General features: G+C 43.1%; 1 protein-coding gene across 1 annotated transcript; it reads right to left on the reverse strand.

The window, feature by feature from the left end:
• Positions 1 to 5,879: 5,879 nt before the first annotated feature.
• Positions 5,880 to 15,680, reverse strand: bnip3lb (BCL2 interacting protein 3 like b). Its single transcript, XM_030341375.1, has 6 exons — positions 15,401 to 15,680; positions 9,475 to 9,730; positions 7,711 to 7,789; positions 6,898 to 7,001; positions 6,293 to 6,442; positions 5,880 to 6,072 (listed from the first exon to the last, which is right to left on the reverse strand). Exons 1-6 carry the CDS (start codon positions 15,483 to 15,485, stop codon positions 6,024 to 6,026), a joined length of 723 nt encoding a protein of 240 aa, XP_030197235.1. The 5' UTR covers positions 15,486 to 15,680; the 3' UTR covers positions 5,880 to 6,023.
• Positions 15,681 to 16,424: the final 744 nt, after the last annotated feature.

The following is a 16,424-nucleotide window of genomic DNA, read 5'->3' on the forward strand; positions in this document are numbered from 1 at the left end:
CTCCATTTATATGTATCATCATACATCATCAAAATCAACTGGAGATGACTACTGTGTTATACAAGTGTTGGAATGCCCATGGGTAGGTCTGTGATCTGGGCATGCTCCATCACTCTGAACTGTCCCCTGATGATGCACGGCTGGGATGTTAAACTTGTCTCCTCCATGGCCTGTTTCCATAACAACGCCCAGTGTTGAACATGGATGTGAGCCTGCTATTCTCATGGTGGCCAGTCTGTTTGTGTGTGTGTGTGTGTGTGTGTGTGTGTGTGTGTGTGTGTGTGTGTGTGTGTGTGTGTGTGTGTGTGTGTGTGTGTGTGTGTGTGTGTGTGTGTGTGGGCGGTATTCTGTGACAGTGTGCAAACAGGACATAAAACAAACACCTTGATATGTTAACTACATGCTGACCGACAATAAACCTGAGATGGTGGTTGTGTTGGTAGTTGTGTTGGTGGTTGAGGCTTAGGAGGCGGTGGAAGCAAGGGTTGTTGGGTAGAGAAGGATTAATGTGGAGGGAGTGGAGGGGATGATGATGTTATGGGGGTGGCGATGGGGTGGGTAGGGTGGAGCTTGGCGAGGCGGAGGGGTGGTGTTTGCCCTCTGGGCACCCCAGACATCAGATTGATATTAAAACGGGCTTGGCTTCAGTACACGTAAAACATCCTGTGTAGAATAGAGCCGTTAAGTCTGTACAGACACAGAACGAAAGTCAGTTGTGTTGTGATTCAAAACACACCATAAAATATGGTTTGACAGCAGTAGTATGCAAATTAAATGTTAGAATTTTGGGACAAAATACTAATTTTAGCGTCAAACATTCATTGAATGAATGAAGGAATTACTTAATAATTTAATTCATATTTTAAGTATTTAATGAAGGATTTGAACAGCTGTACCTATTGTGTTGATTCTATAAACACCTCGACTGAATGCCACTCCTCCCATTCAACAACTCACAGATTAGAGGTTTCCTCCTTCTTACAAACCATCCCTCTCCCCCTTTCCTACTCTCCTCTCTTCCTCTCCACCTCCTCTCCATCTGTCCTTCTCTCATGCACACTCCGTCCTTACTACCTCTCCTCGTCTTCTCTACACTTCTCCGTCTCCTCTCCATCTATCCTCCTCTCATCTCCACCTCTCTTCCTCTCCTCACCATCTCCACTCCTCCTCCTCTCCTCACCGTCTCCTCTCATCTCCTCCTCTCCACCTTCTCTCCATCTCCCCTGCTCTCCTCTACTCCTCCCCATCTGCTTTCCATCTCTCCATCTCTCCATCTTTCCTCCGCCTCCCTCCAACCTTCTTACCCAGGCTCAGAACACCTGTTCTCAGCCAATCCACAGGCAGCACAGTCCTGCTAGCTCCGCCCACTGCAGCTAACCCCGTTGCCATGGGTTACAGGGAGGTGTCCACTGCCTATGTCTGTATTCCCTCAGTGGGTACACTGCATAGGAGAGAAAGACACTACTTTGTTGTGGGATGTAGAGGTGTGCGGTGGGGGAGATATCAAACCAAACATAGAGGGTCTGTAGCTTAGATAGAATGATGAAGTAAAACGATAGCGATAATGGAAAGGGAATCATAGTGCCCTCACTCACACACACACACACACACACACACACACACACACACACACACACACACACACACACACACACACACACACACACACACACACACACACACACACACACACACACACACACACACACACCCTTGCTCTTGGGGAGTGATTCTGCAGAAAAGATAAAGGGCTGATTGTGCAGCCCTGATGCGACCACAGACTCTGATCATTTACACATCCATACCCATCCCCAACCCAAACTTAGTGGCCATGATTAAGTACATGGTAGTAATATCAGCATCATCTTCCAATAGCATGCACCTTGTAATAGCACAACAATGTAAAAAAGGTGAAAGATGCATACTTCAAAACCGGTTTCATACGGTGAGCAGTTGGTTTGAACGATGACACCAAAAGCAGGAAAATGTAACATGGATTACTCAAGGTAATTTCAGACATTTGAGATGCCAAACTATTTAACATATTTTTTAACCGGTTTCAGATAAGAGGCATACAGTTCATTTGAACGATTACTCAAGGTTAAGGACTTTAAAGCGGCCAAACCACCGTCTATTTAACATATTATTTTACCCTGTTTTATGAGTCGACTGTTGATTTAACAATGACGACAAACATCAAAATATCTCCATGGTAACAGGCATAACAGCACAGCTGGCAATGTTAAACAATCACATATCGGTAGACGGAGGTGTTCAACACAGAACAGATGTGTCCATTTGTCTAATTGTAAAGAGACCCAAGCTGCGCTCACATTACCGTATTGATTCATTCACATTTACTTTGATTACATTTTATGTTTAGCCCTGATTGCTAATGCAGCAAGTCCAGAGAAGAATTATATGAAATTTTATCAGATCTCATAAAAAAGTGGATCTGATTGGGACCTATCCGATTATATATGATGTGTGCTATCTACATTGCTTGGAAATCATCAGATCTGTGTGATATGGACAGGAATCAGGGTGCCATACCCATTGTAAACACAAGAGAGCGCTACTTGAGTTGCTAGTGGTTCGATAGCCACCTTAAAAGAATATGCTCAGAGGCCCAGCTCTGAGTGGAAATAAATAATGACTGGAGAAGATTATTGAACATGGTCACAGAACCCTCCGAAAGTAAAGCACCCAGACTATGCAGTTTTAGAAAGTGCATGGAATATCAAAAACTGAGGAGATCAAGCTTGTGTTTGTATTGACGTGAACGTTAGGCTCCTTTCCGAGAATATTATGAACGGCTTCCAAAGCAGGAATCAGGAACAGGAGAATAAAGTTAATCTCTTTTAAGTAATAAGTGTTTCAAATGCTTCTTCCTTATACTATGACATGAGAAAGTCAGCAGACCTGGAAGGGAAATGCCACACATTCCTTTTTTAATTCTCCCTGACTGTAGGTCCATTAGTTCAACTGCCCTCTACCGTATCCGTCTCAAATATGCTTTAACTTTGAAGGCCCTTAGAAGTAACTGTTCAATTAAAAAGTATCTCTGAAAGCTGATTTTCGGATCAACTCGATTGGACCAATGACCAGGAAACACCAAAACAAACTCTGCAACTTGCTTGATTCAGATAATCTTTAATGACAAAATGTTTATCAACTTGTTAATGAAAAGGGAGAAAATTAAAGCAATACACATTATTGTGGTAACTATCGTTACCGTAGAGGTGTGGAAAATCATTTTCTACACGCTTCGTTTCCTTTCTTTAAAGCAAGACGCCTCCTCAACATCGGGTTGTTCACATCTCATATTTTGGTTTGATTGTACACACAAACGTTGGGATCATTCCACTTACAGCACACTGCTTGCTCTGCATGCATCGTCCATCACCGACAAAACAACACAAAATAAAACCAAACCGAAATATTCCTCAACAACCACGAAAACAACTAGAGTAAACAAAAATGCTATACACTTTTTTGTAAAATGTTGCCATGGCCAAAACACACACAAACAATCTACTTTGTGGCACAAAAAGGTGGCAGAGAGACAAAGAGAGAGGAGAATATCTGTGGCTTTCCTAACTGTAAATAAAGTCTCTGAAAAGCTCAGGAAGTTTCTGGAAAGCTCCTGAAGCCCACACCTGGATTCCAGGCTCATCTTAATTTATGAAATGAATACAGCTTCATAAAAAACTGAAGGAAAAAACATATCACATGATTCAGAAATCGGTGATTTTTAACAAAATCACTTCCAGGTCAGATGGCAACCTCCTACTGGCTAGACTGGGGTAAAATAACAAATGGATGGTTCAAATTAAGTGTACACAGTGTGTATAACTTATGAAAAACTATGGACATTTACTGTTTATATTTTCTGACAAACTTTGTAGGAGGACCATGACTTTGTTTATTATTACCATTATTACCTGGGACCAGTATAGCAGTCATAAAAGATGATAGAAAAGATGTAGTAAAATATCAGTTTAAGTCACACAAGCTACACTAAGCTTGATCAAATAGGCCACTGTTTACACAACCATCCCTCCTGAAAAGATCCGGCAAGAAAGTCTGTCCGAGCATCATGTTCGTTATTACATTTACTTTAACCGTTTTAAATCATGCTTTAAAAAGGTACGTGGCTTACCATGCTAGTCACGTACCCGATATAATAAATAGAGTCGGAGGTTAGAGGGTAGGGGTTAGGAGTAAAGTACTTAGGGGTTAGGGACTAGGAACTAGGGGTTTAGGACTATAGATTAGGATTTAGGGTTCAAGGGTGGTTTCGGAGTTAGGGTTTGGGGAATGAGGGTTACGGATTAAGGGTTGCGGACTAGGCGGGGTTGAGGGGTTAGAGATTGGGGTAGGGGGGCAGGGTTAGGGGGTAGGTCCGGCCAACATGACCACTGCCTTTGGCTGAATCCCCTGGCTGAAAAACCCTCAGAAGAGTAGAACAAAAAAAAAAAATTCTTTCTATCCTTTTTCCGTTCAGAATGCCGCCGGGACAGTATAACTTTTATCTGTCTGTTCCAGCTCATTTTTGGAAGAATATTAAAAGATATCAATATTTCATGACCAAATGTCTAGGTTTTATAAGATAAGTTATTGGAATCAGCTTTAAAAAAGATTAAATATTTATAACTAATTTCCTTTAGTGAAATGTATTTTTTATATTATAACTTTTTTATATAATCACTCCAAACATCTGAATTTAAGAAAATCTGATGTTTTGAAAACACTTTCAACTTCGCCATTTCACTTCCAAGCAAAACCAAAAGAGAGAAACATGAGTATACTATTAGGTATAGCAGAATACAGGTACAATTAAATTAAATTCCCTCAGAGGGGGAAAGAAAATCACAAGTATTACTTGAGGGCAGACAAGCTAATGGTAGGTAAAGGATGAGGGTGGGTGAAAAGCCCAGTTTGTACCAAGAAAAAAGGGAAATCACTAGGACATGGTACAGACACCTACAGCATCGTTTCACGGGAATGGCATCAGCATCAACTCACAAGAACTGCCGAAGAACAGAAAGGTTTGTGGACATCGCAATATTGGCACCCCAACAAAACACATTGTACGGTTTCACACCAAGAGGGAACACAACCTCCTCAAAATACAGCTCTAAATGACCGTTATTTGTAACGGGGACCCTCATTCGGAGATTGAACGGAATACTCTTCATAGTGGTGCAGTACAGTAATACAGAATGTTTTCCGGCAGGATAAATTAATTTAAATAAAATCTCCAGTGCAAGGCAAAGCTATAGGTGGACTGTGGCTGCTATAACTTAAAATCTCAATAGCTTGGATTCCACAAGGCTGTGGAAAAAAATAATAGATAAAAAGCTGATAATAACGATAACCTCTGAAAGCGACCGCGTAATCGCTAAACAAAATGGCCGCCTTCAAAAGTAGGCTCTCTGTCATCCTCCTGTCCGATTGCTTGGTTTGATTGAGTGTTGGCACAAGTCCTAAATCCTCTTGCTTCTCCCTCTGATTCCCTTTAATGGTTGACTCTTCCGTGCTCCATCTACAGCTCATCAACACGTGTATTAACAGCAGTAGAAAGAAAAAAGTAAAAGAAGAGGAGGAGTAGAAGTAGAACTAGGTTTTAGTTGTTGTAATATCGTGCCCATGAAAACAAACGACACAAGAAAGAGAGAGAAAAGTATGACCTCGGTAATCGTCATTCCATCAAAACCGTATACAAAATGGGCGAGTGAGGGGTTGAGATGGGAAGGGTATCTACACAAGGAGAGAGAGAGAGAGAGAGAGAGAGAGAGAGAGAGAGAGAGAGAGAGAGAGAGAGAGAGAGAGAGAGAGAGAGAGAGAGAGAGAGAGAGAGAGAGAGAGAGAGAGAGAGAGAGAGAGAGAGAGAGAGAGAGAGAGAGAGAGAGAGAGAGAGAGAGAGAGAGTCAAGGAAGAGAGCTAGGAGGAAGGGGAGAGGGAGAGGTCATGACCTCGTCCTCCTCCACAGAGCCCCCCCCCTTCCAGATCAGGTGTTCCTAGAAGGAGCTGGTGGCCGTTGTGGTGAGCCGCTTCCCAATGTACACCCTAGAGAGGGGAGGAGAGAGGACATCAACCATCAAACAGGCAATGGTTCTTGCTTTTCTCCTAAACTTGTATATGAATAATAATATATGTAATATTAAACCTGCACCATTCAACTTTGTTACATCAGCTATTTACTCCATAAACAAACATCTGAGACGGAAATGTTCTCCAGAATAAAACAAACCAATAACAAGAAAAATCTTGGATTGGCTATTCTTACCCCAATCCGAGTGCCAGGATGTGAGATATTAGCAGAGAAGGGATGAACACTTTGAGGAACTCAGAAGAGAAAAGGCCTCCCTTCTTCATCGCCCCGGTGTTCCTCATGCTGAGCGTTCCTGCTCGCCGTGGGTGACGGAAGTTGAACTCCCTGTCGGAATAATCCGAAAAGCGTTAAACACCGCGCGGTTTGTACAGTTATTGCTAAAGAGTATTTTGTAATGTTTTCTTTAAAGTAAATGCCTCAGGGTTAGAGTGTCATCTAAAAATAATCCTTGCCAGTTGCCTTTTGGATGATTCAGTAAAACGGGGAGTCACTCTGATAAAGATTGAATGGTTTGATTGCGCTCAGTCTCACTTTTAAGTTACTTAAGTGTGCAGGCAAAATTACTTTAGGTAAATGTAGGATGTCGTTCCTTGCTTTCCCATTAAAAATCGTTAGTACATTCTTGAAATGAAGCCTTTAGTGGCATATTGGATTAACTAATAGATTATAAGATCATATTTTCAAAGGTAAATTGACTAAATGGATGAATGGTATATCCGTTAGTCTGTCCATCAGTCATGATATTTCAAGTGCAGCAAGGCCAGTAATCAGACTCTTACTTTGGAGGAATGTTTTCTGGTCGACTCGACCAATCAGCGACCCAGTCTGTGTCCTTCATCAGGATGTCCATGTCTCTCTCCTTATCCACCACCTCTTCTTCTGACTACACACACATTTACAGACAAAAAGTCATAACAACAAACGTAACCAGGAAGTCGCTCTCATTATAACCAGCCTCCTCTTACAAACAATCATATACAACAGGCAGGAATGTATCAAGACGTCCCCTGCCTTATCTAGGACATTATGGACACACACACACACACACACACACACACACACACACACACACACACACACACACACACACACACACACACACACACACACACACACACACACACACACACACACACACACACAGTGAATTGGCCGGGGCTATGTCTCAAAGGTTTGGGTGTTTGTGTTGAGTGCGTGCAGTTTCCTCAGAACTGGATTACCATAGCTCAACGTGTCCAGAATCCCAATAACAACACATCTAATAATAGCTTTGTACTTCCACTCGTGTGGAACACACAAAAGCAGTTTGTTATTATAATCATAATAAATCATCTATTTTATTATTACTAATTACTATTATTTTCCCCACAGAGAAAATAGCCAACATCAGAGAGAGAGAGAGAGAGAGAGAGAGAGAGAGAGAGAGAGAGAGAGAGAGAGAGAGAGAGAGAGAGAGAGAGAGAGAGAGAGAGAGAGAGAGAGAGAGAGAGAGAGAGAGAGAGAGAGAGAGAGAGAGAGAGAGAGAGAGAGAGAGAGAGAGAGAGAGAGAGAGAGAGAGAGAGAGAGAGAGAGAGAGAGACAGAGACACTCACTTGGCTGCCTCTGTGGCTGGTAACGTCCACATCGAAGATGATCTGGCCTTCGTCCTGAGGGGTGTGTGGCCTGGGGGGGCTGAACAGAGCAACCAACAGTTAAAGAAACAAACAACTTATCCTTTACACAAACACTGCAAGGAAAACGAACCAACCCCACTGAACCAGTTAGACACAAACTACACCCAAATCTAGGTCATTGTTCAGAGGACGTCCTGCCACCAGTCAATGAACTGTTAATAAGGTTTAACATGGCAGCTAAAACTAAACCTTAGACCATATGCAAACGTGGGTTTCACCAGCACCAGAGATTATTATTGTGAATGAACCTAAAAATATTGTTAATTTATATATATCTATGATATATATCCACAATATTTAGCATTGAATCCTTATTGATGCAGTTACAAATGCATTTATAGTACGCAAGTGAAATATCAATACAAGACATAAAAGAACATGCCAATGAAACTACATGATACAGTCCCTGCATGCATTTAATCTAGCAGTCTGATGTGTTCGGTAGATTATTTATCCATTTTTAATTTATTAAGATTTTACAGTTTGAATGTTTTCAAAGAGCAACCAAACAAGTACATAAAACAGCAGGAAAAGCACCCCCTATGGTGAAGCACTGGTAACTGTGGAATTGTCACCCAGCAAAAGTAAAGTGTTGCTGGGTGACATCAGTCATATAGTAAACTATGGAAGTGAACTTGCAGTAACCTGGGCTGTGTCAGGTCCCAGTGGTATGAGTTTAGAGTGTGGTCAGCCTATTGAGTGTCGTCAGAGTCTAAATGAGCATCTGCAGGTGAGTCATCAACAGCTGACGGTCACTGTTAGCTAATAAGCTGTGTTATATGATGATATGAGTGTGATGCTATCTGTTGCTTGAGTTTACAGGAAACAGGGCTAAATTAAACCCTACTAGTATTTGCTTTTATACAGCAGACATTTATAGGTTAGAATAACTGCTGTTTACTTAATTCCAGTAATTAGCCATATGCCTTTAGCCATGTGGATTTTTTTGTGTCAACTGAAGGTTCAAGAGCTTTTATCCTTTGTAGGCGATTCCTGCCAACACAGGGTTCTTCCTAGGAATATTTAAGTGCTGTGGGAATTGGCATTGGATAACTATTGAGAAGATTAGAGGCATTTATAGAGATAGAGTTGTTTTTTCTGCTGAAACTACCCACTCAAATGTTACCAGCTAATTTTAGGCCTTAACACTAATTCACGGCTCAGAGACAGTCCTGTTTAGCTCTGTTTTGGGGAAGAAAAAGTATAACAGTGTAGCAGTTTATTTAAACACCAGGGAGGCACTAATGTGTAATTCTAGATAATTAGCTTAACTCTCCAGGCTGTTAGTAAACCTTATAATAGGGGAAATCTGCCTTTGCTCACATTTCTAAACACCGATCTTGTTGCAACCACAGAGTCTAACTAGTAGTTACAATCTCGTTATGGTTTTGTTGGCACTCGTTTTGAATAAGCGACTCATCAACACATATTTGAAATCCTTGGAAAGACATTCAAAGCATATCCCCTAACATGAATAGGCTACTGTGGCTCTGCAAGTCCATGGAATCAGCTAACGGAAAGCAAATGCTAACCTAGCAAACTCCCCTGCTTGACTTGCAAATGATGAATTTGAAATCAAACAACATTCATCTCAATCTGGGTAAGTTCAGGTAAGCTCTGATGTACAGACATCTCGATGTATCCCTTGGACCAATCAGAATAAAGAAGAACCTCTCCCCTCACCTATCACAGGAGGAGTTACTGCGGCTGGACTCGTGCTGCGCGTCCAGCAGGATCTTCTCCATGTCTCCGTTGTGGATGGAGGAGGAGGAGGGCACGTGCTCCAGGCCCCCCACCATGGCCTCCTCTTCCTCCACCTGAGGCAGGAGGGGCAGGAGGGGCAGGAGGGGCAGTAGGGGCCCTGAGGCCTGGGGGCCCTCAGGGGACGACTGTCTGAGGCTGGTCAACCCCCTGTTCATCTCCAGCTCCACCCAGGAACCTGGGGGAAGGACAGAGAGACACTCAGCCCTGGTACACCACCAAGTCCTCAAGGCAGGATGCTAGTCTCTTTGGGGGATTGCGTTTTATTAGGTTTTTTACAGCCTTCTGCCTGGTTCATGCACATTACTTTTAATTCAGATTCAGAACATTAAAAAGTGTGCTCTTAATAAAAGGACGATACGTTTCATGTCTACTGGCCTTTACTAGTTGCCAAGTTTTGGCATTAGTCGTCTAGTCGTTATTTAAGGAAGACAGAGAGGGAGACACAGAAGGTTCAAGCACTCTACTGTGAAATGTCACACAATAATCAATTGGTTATTAAAAATTAGTTAATGTAAATTGACCGCATTTATATAGCATTTTTCTACCCAGTGGTCACTGTAAGCGCTTTTACAATTATTGGCTAACATTAGCCCCTTTAAACAGACGTTCACACACCGACGGCAGTGTCAGCCATACAGGGCGACAGCAAGCTCGTCGGGAGCAGTAAGGGTTGGGTGTCCTGCTCAGGAGTTTTTAACCTCATGGAGCGTCCGGCCACCCAGGGCATTGGCTTCACTGGCAGCTGGGTTGCCGTGACGACAGACATAACAGACACATAAACATTAGCCTAGCATTTTATATTGAGCACGATTGGTAACGTCACAAGTATTAAACACTTGAACAATGAACAACAACAGCACTTTATAGGTTTAAACTCGCTCTAAATCCAGTGTGTTGGTCATAACATGTTACTTGCTGACATTCTCCAATATCAATGATAGAGAATGATACATTCTCTATCATTTATTTGATAAATTATGTTGTCCACGACTAGTTGTCTAGTTGATGAAAATCGTGGTAAGTAATTGACTAGTTGGTAAAACTAGTGGCAAGTAATCAACAAATTGACTAAGTGATGAAACTAGTGGTTAGTAATCAACTAGTTGACTAGTTGGTGAAACTAGTGGTAAGTGATCAACTGTTTGACTAGTTGGTGAAACTAGTGGTTAGTGATCAACTGTTTGACTAGTTGGTGAAACTAGTGGTAAGTGAAGGACTAGTTCACTACTGCGTGAGCCCCCTACACCTAGGCCTGCTGTGTTTTTTGTACTTATGGTTGACCTTTGCCTCTGCACATGAAGCTCACCATACATAACCACCGCGTTGAACCAAACACAACACCCCGATGTAATCCTCTACAAAGCGTTCAAGAGCAGCAGTGAGCCAGGGCTCCGGATCGCTGAGCCTGAAGCCTTCCCTGTGTGTTATTTACAGGAGGGCAGAGCCCTCCTCCGAGCCCCGGGGTTTCTTTGGCTGAGCAGACCTCCCGCCCCGTGGGTACGTGACCCAGGGCACGGAGCGCAGACCACGTCTCAGGCCGTTTGGAAATGTAACACAGGGCAGGCGAAAGAGGGCAGGGCACGTATTTCTGAAATGTAAGACCCGAACATAACATCTCATTCATTGAAAAAAAAGGAGAATTTTGCCTGTGTTCCGCCATAGGTGTTTGGAAAGCAGCAGCGTGCAAGGCGGGCCACATGACCCTACGGTGCTAAATAAACACCCGGTTCATGTGAGGTGGCCTGGCAACCTTTAAGTGGTGGGCAGCACTGTTGTTTAGTCAGGGGGGGGGGGGGGGGTCAGTGACCCACGCCCAAACCCTGGATAGTAACTCCTAGTAACCCTGTACGTAAGAACACACACACACACACACACACACACACACACACACACACACACACACACACACACACACACACACACACACACACACACACACACACACACACACACACACACACACACACACACACACACACGACTCAGCAGATCGCCCTCATGCTGGATTAGTTAACATGCCAGGCCTTGAGCCAGGTTGCCGTGTGTTGACAACCTATTGTTCCCGCCTCGCCAGCTCCGAACACGTTGCCATGACGCCGAGCGGGCCGAACGTTCCGGCCACAGAGCGGTTATCAGCTGCTCGAGACAGACAGAAGGACACACACACACACACACACACACACACACACACACACACACACACACACACACACACAGTCTCTAGTTTGATCCCCTGAAGTCTAAACACAGAGACTAGGATTGTTTTGGTTTAGGCCTTAGCATAAAAGTTAAAGCAAAGCCCTCTTCAGTCCACATATATTTACTGGGGACTTGGATGCAAGGCTTTAACATTCGGGGTCAACATGTGTGCTGTTGTGGCAATTTATATATTAGATATTGCGTCAAGGACAGAAAATACTTCTGAATGCAAAAACGCACACAATAGATTATTATTTACAATTAACCTATAAATGTATGCATACACCAGTCTTCTCTCTGGCAGAGTGAGTTCACAAAGCCTTTTATTTATTTATTTATGTAACACTTTTCCTACACAAGGCAGACTCTTGTTTCTCTTGTAAACTGTTTCTCCCCCTCCCCATAATGCATTGGTCCGTAAATCATGTGAGGGATATGCTGACTCACGGGACTTTTCTGGTATAGATAAGGACGTCCTTTAGACCGGTCCACCCCAGGGAAAAGGTAAACTAAGTGGAACTAGGTAACACCAGTTAACAGATGGTGTGGCCAGATAACCCAGCCTGAAGGAACCCAAGCTTACCTGATTAAACCACATAGGATTTTCCATCAGAGTGCTGGCCTCTGTACACACCTGTGTTTCCTTGTAAACCAACACCGACACAAAAGCTATTGACTTGACGATTGACATTGAGGGCTCCCTTTGGGAGATGTTGTGGTCGTGTTTCACCACAACTTGGGGGGGACACTGACTTGACAACTGAGAAAACGGTACAGAGGTCTTTAGGAGGTGCTGAGAGGCGGGCTGGGTGTTTGATTACACAAGGTTAAATTCATTGAAATACTCAATTGGTCTGCAGGGATTTTGATGTACACACACAGCGCGTGTGCGTGTGTGTGTGTGTGTGTGTGTGTGTGTGTGTGTGTGTGTGTGTGTGTGTGTGTGTGTGTGTGTGTGTGTGTGTGTGTGTGTGTGTGTGTGTGTGTGTGTGTGTGAGAGTATGTATAACACTCATTTATTAGTGAGTCATTGGCTTTTGAAACAAGATTGACTTAAAATCGAGTTCAAATCCTTATCAGTCATCTATCGACATGTAGGTGAACAAACACGTCATGTAATATCTATTGATAGCCAGTGTGTGTGTGTGTGTGTGTGTGTGTGTGTGTGTGTGTGTGTGTGTGTGTTTGTGTGTGTGTATTGAAATCCCTGCACACCACTGGAGCATTTAAATTAATTTGGCCTGACAAGAACCTGACCCGCGTTTCCTCACCTCCTTAAATCCTGTTCAACTCAAAACTGTCTCCAGAAATAGTCATGACACTGTCCCTCCCATGTTGTGGTCAAACACAACCCCAACCCCCCCTGAAAGCAGCCCCCAGAGTATCATGTCAATAGTTGGGTGTCTGTTGTTGGTTTACAAGAAAATAAAAGTGTGTACTCAGTCCCAGGACACAAGTTGACCAACACATCAAAGTCCCCTATAAATATAATTGGTGTGAGGGAGCGTGGCTTGGGTGATGGGCTAAATGAGTGATTAACAATAAAGTTCATGCTTGTTCTGCTCTCAATAACAATGAGACCAGGTTCAATGCCCACCTGACACTATTTGCTGTGTTCAGTGTTTATTCTCCACTAGCAAACAACAGCAACATGATAACGTCTGCTGTGAGTGTGCTGTCCATCATTGCACCGGGTCGTAGCAGCGATCCATTGTACAGCTCAGAGCATGGCAGAATATGCAAAAAAAAAACATGGCTTGAAGATCCAGCAGACTGGGATGACATACCTCCGGTCCCTGTCTCGGGTCCCTTGTCTCAGCCTTTTCTTCCCTTCCTTGACCCCCCCCCCCCTCCCCCCCCCCACTCATCTTCCCGACCTGATCTGCTGGCCTCTGCCCTGAGCTGTGCCTAAAGGTCACCCTGCAGGCCAGGCCCAGTCTGACGGCGACCTGCGATGAGCTGAGCTGATTGGTGAGGACAGAAAAAGGTTAACGCAGGACTTGACACAACGTGCGCGAGTGCAAACTAAATGTCAGCCACCCCAGAAATTAGCACGGGTTTCATCAGGACCATGGCTAAATAAACTAAGATTGAGTGATCAATCGAGACAGAGAGAGATAATAGAAAGGGAGAAAAAAGTTATTTAAAGATCCAACAAGTAGAATTGATTGGCATCTAATGGAAGGGACTTGGGGCAGAAATGGAATATAACCTTCATAAGTCTGTTTCAATTAGTGTTCCCATGAAAATAAAAAAATTGTTGAGTTCTTGTTACCCTAGTTAGAGCCCTAAATATCTACATGGGTGTTGGGTCCTCTTCCATGGAGGCCGCCATGTTGCACAGCCATGGTTCTATGGTAGCCCAGAACCGAAAAACAGTTTTTGGTACTGTCATTGATGATACTATGTAATCAAAAAGCTTAACCCTCTCGTACGCAGACATTAAAATCAACTTCTGACCAGCAGCTTAATACACCTTTCAGTCGGTCACACACACACACACACACACACACACACACACACACACACACACACACACACACACACACACACACACACACACACACACACACACACACACACACACACAGGCGTTATTCTTTAAGTGTCCTAGGATCCCTCTCTGTGACAAGGACACTGCCGTACAGACAGAGCTCCACGTGTCGACAAACACATGGCGTCATATCCATGTGTCCTAGAAGCTAATCCCTCTCTTGGACGTGGACATCAACTGCTCCCCAGACGGAGTTCCCCACATACACACACGTGTCTTTATAAATAAGTGTCCTATAAGCCTAAAGCTCTCTTGGACCTGGACATTAGCATCGATCTCTGCAGAGATGGGAGAATGTAAGCTACGACCTATAGTTCTACAAACTGAATAACTAAATATAAAGTATCTGCTGGCACATTCCACATTACAAGCCAGGTGGCAAAAGGGGAGATTTAGTTGGTTGCAATCTGCAACCTGACCGCTAGAGGATCCCTACACTCCCCACACTGGACCATTAAACCACAAGCGTAGGCCTTTTGTTTCATGTTGTTTTAATGCAATTAAGGACATTCGTCTGTCTCTCCTCTCTTTGATGAATATCAACCGTTGGCTTATCTTAAACAAATTAACAAAACATTTACTAAAATTGCTGAGGCTCGACACGTTGGCCGACAGTATGCATACAAATCATAATTACCTATAGACAAAATACACAATTAGAATCAATAACTTCGTTTCCAAAGCCCTATTTTTTTTGTTTTCCTACATTTTAACGCACTATAAGAGTGGCCATATTTAGCTATTTTTATTCACCAGTTTTTCACATAAATCTCGCTCCTTGTTGACAACATCTTTAGCCCGCCTCCATATAACGACAAGGATCACCGATTGGCTTTTTCGCTCATCAGTCAAACGGAAAGGACACTTACTCAAACGCTATTGGCCGAGCGGCTGTCAATACACGAGCGGAACATTGCGTTCCTGCTCCTCCCTCCGAACCCTTCATTGAAAAACCCAACCTGATGAGAGACTTTTAATTGTGAATTACTTGTTATAAACCTCCATAAATTCACCAACGTGTACTCGGACACATCCACCAACAAACACAACAAATGGCAGACTTTTACAGTAAAAAGCGATGTCTCTATTTACCGTTTAGTCCCGCGTCTCCGTGGTTATCTGTGGACGAAGTGGAAGAAGCGTCCGACATGGTGTCTGATGACTGACTGTTTTGCATAAGAGAGACCGTCAACGCAACACACTATTTTCCCGGGCGCACATGCAGACGTGCGCAACGCTGCGTGCAACAAACCAAACCGGGAGGAACTGTATAAACTATGTTCGGAAGAGCGGTCGTGCAAACCAGTGCAGTGCAACCATGAGCTGTGGGGCGTGTGTGACGCGCGTCTTCCTGGAGCTGTGTGATGACGCCAGCACAATAACAAAGACGGAAGACTCCCATTACGCAGAAAATAAATCTGACCCCACCACTCCTGGCCCAGAAATTTGCCCGAAGAATATTAGAACTGTACAACAATAACCATCCCTTCTTTAGAAATCTTTGCAGTGATTAATTATTGGCTCAGGCCCGTCATCTGTGACTTAGTGTGACATGTCATATATTTTATTCTATGAAGATTTAATGTGTAAAGCTTCTCTACCGTTCCACATGATTGAAGCAGCCCCACACAATTAACATAATCAATATGAATTATGTTAATTAAAATACATATGAATAGGTTCGCATCGCTACAAATGCATCAAAAATCAGTCATTCAGAAAATGGAAAAAGTAGTTAATTTATTAACTTCTGTTATAGATTAAAACGAAAACGCAGTTGTTTTGTCCAACTTATAAACAGGAGACAATATTGTGAGAATTTGCTAACATTTAAATGAGGTACTAGGAGACATCAACTGTTTTTAGTGCGTCCTATATTGTACCACAACATGATAACATTATCGTCTACAGTAGTTACAAACATCTTAAAATCAACGTAATGCCTCGAGCCAAGACCTTATTATGCACTCAGCAAAGGACACAGCAAAACCAAGTCCTTTAGTTGCCAGTGCAGCGATGGCATCCAGTGTCAAGGAAACCATATGGCACAGATCAAAGATAACTACTGTATGTTCATATATTTACGGTATTAAGAACTGATTCAGCGTTTTGGTAT

The sequence above is a fragment of the Gadus morhua genome, chromosome 19 (genome assembly GCF_902167405.1).
Source record: "Gadus morhua chromosome 19, gadMor3.0, whole genome shotgun sequence".
Lineage (NCBI taxonomy): Eukaryota > Metazoa > Chordata > Actinopteri > Gadiformes > Gadidae > Gadus > Gadus morhua.

Coding starts and splice junctions, on each gene's coding strand:
- bnip3lb (XM_030341375.1), bottom strand. CDS start 15,485: ATGCAAAACAGTCAGTCATCAGACACCATGTCGGACGCTTCTTCCACT. Junction 7,002..7,710: donor CCAGCCACAGAGGCAGCCAA/GTGAGTGTCTCT, acceptor ATGTGTGTGTAG/TCAGAAGAAGAGGTGGTGGA. Junction 6,073..6,292: donor ATCCTGGCACTCGGATTGGG/GTAAGAATAGCC, acceptor TCCCCTCTCTAG/GGTGTACATTGGGAAGCGGC.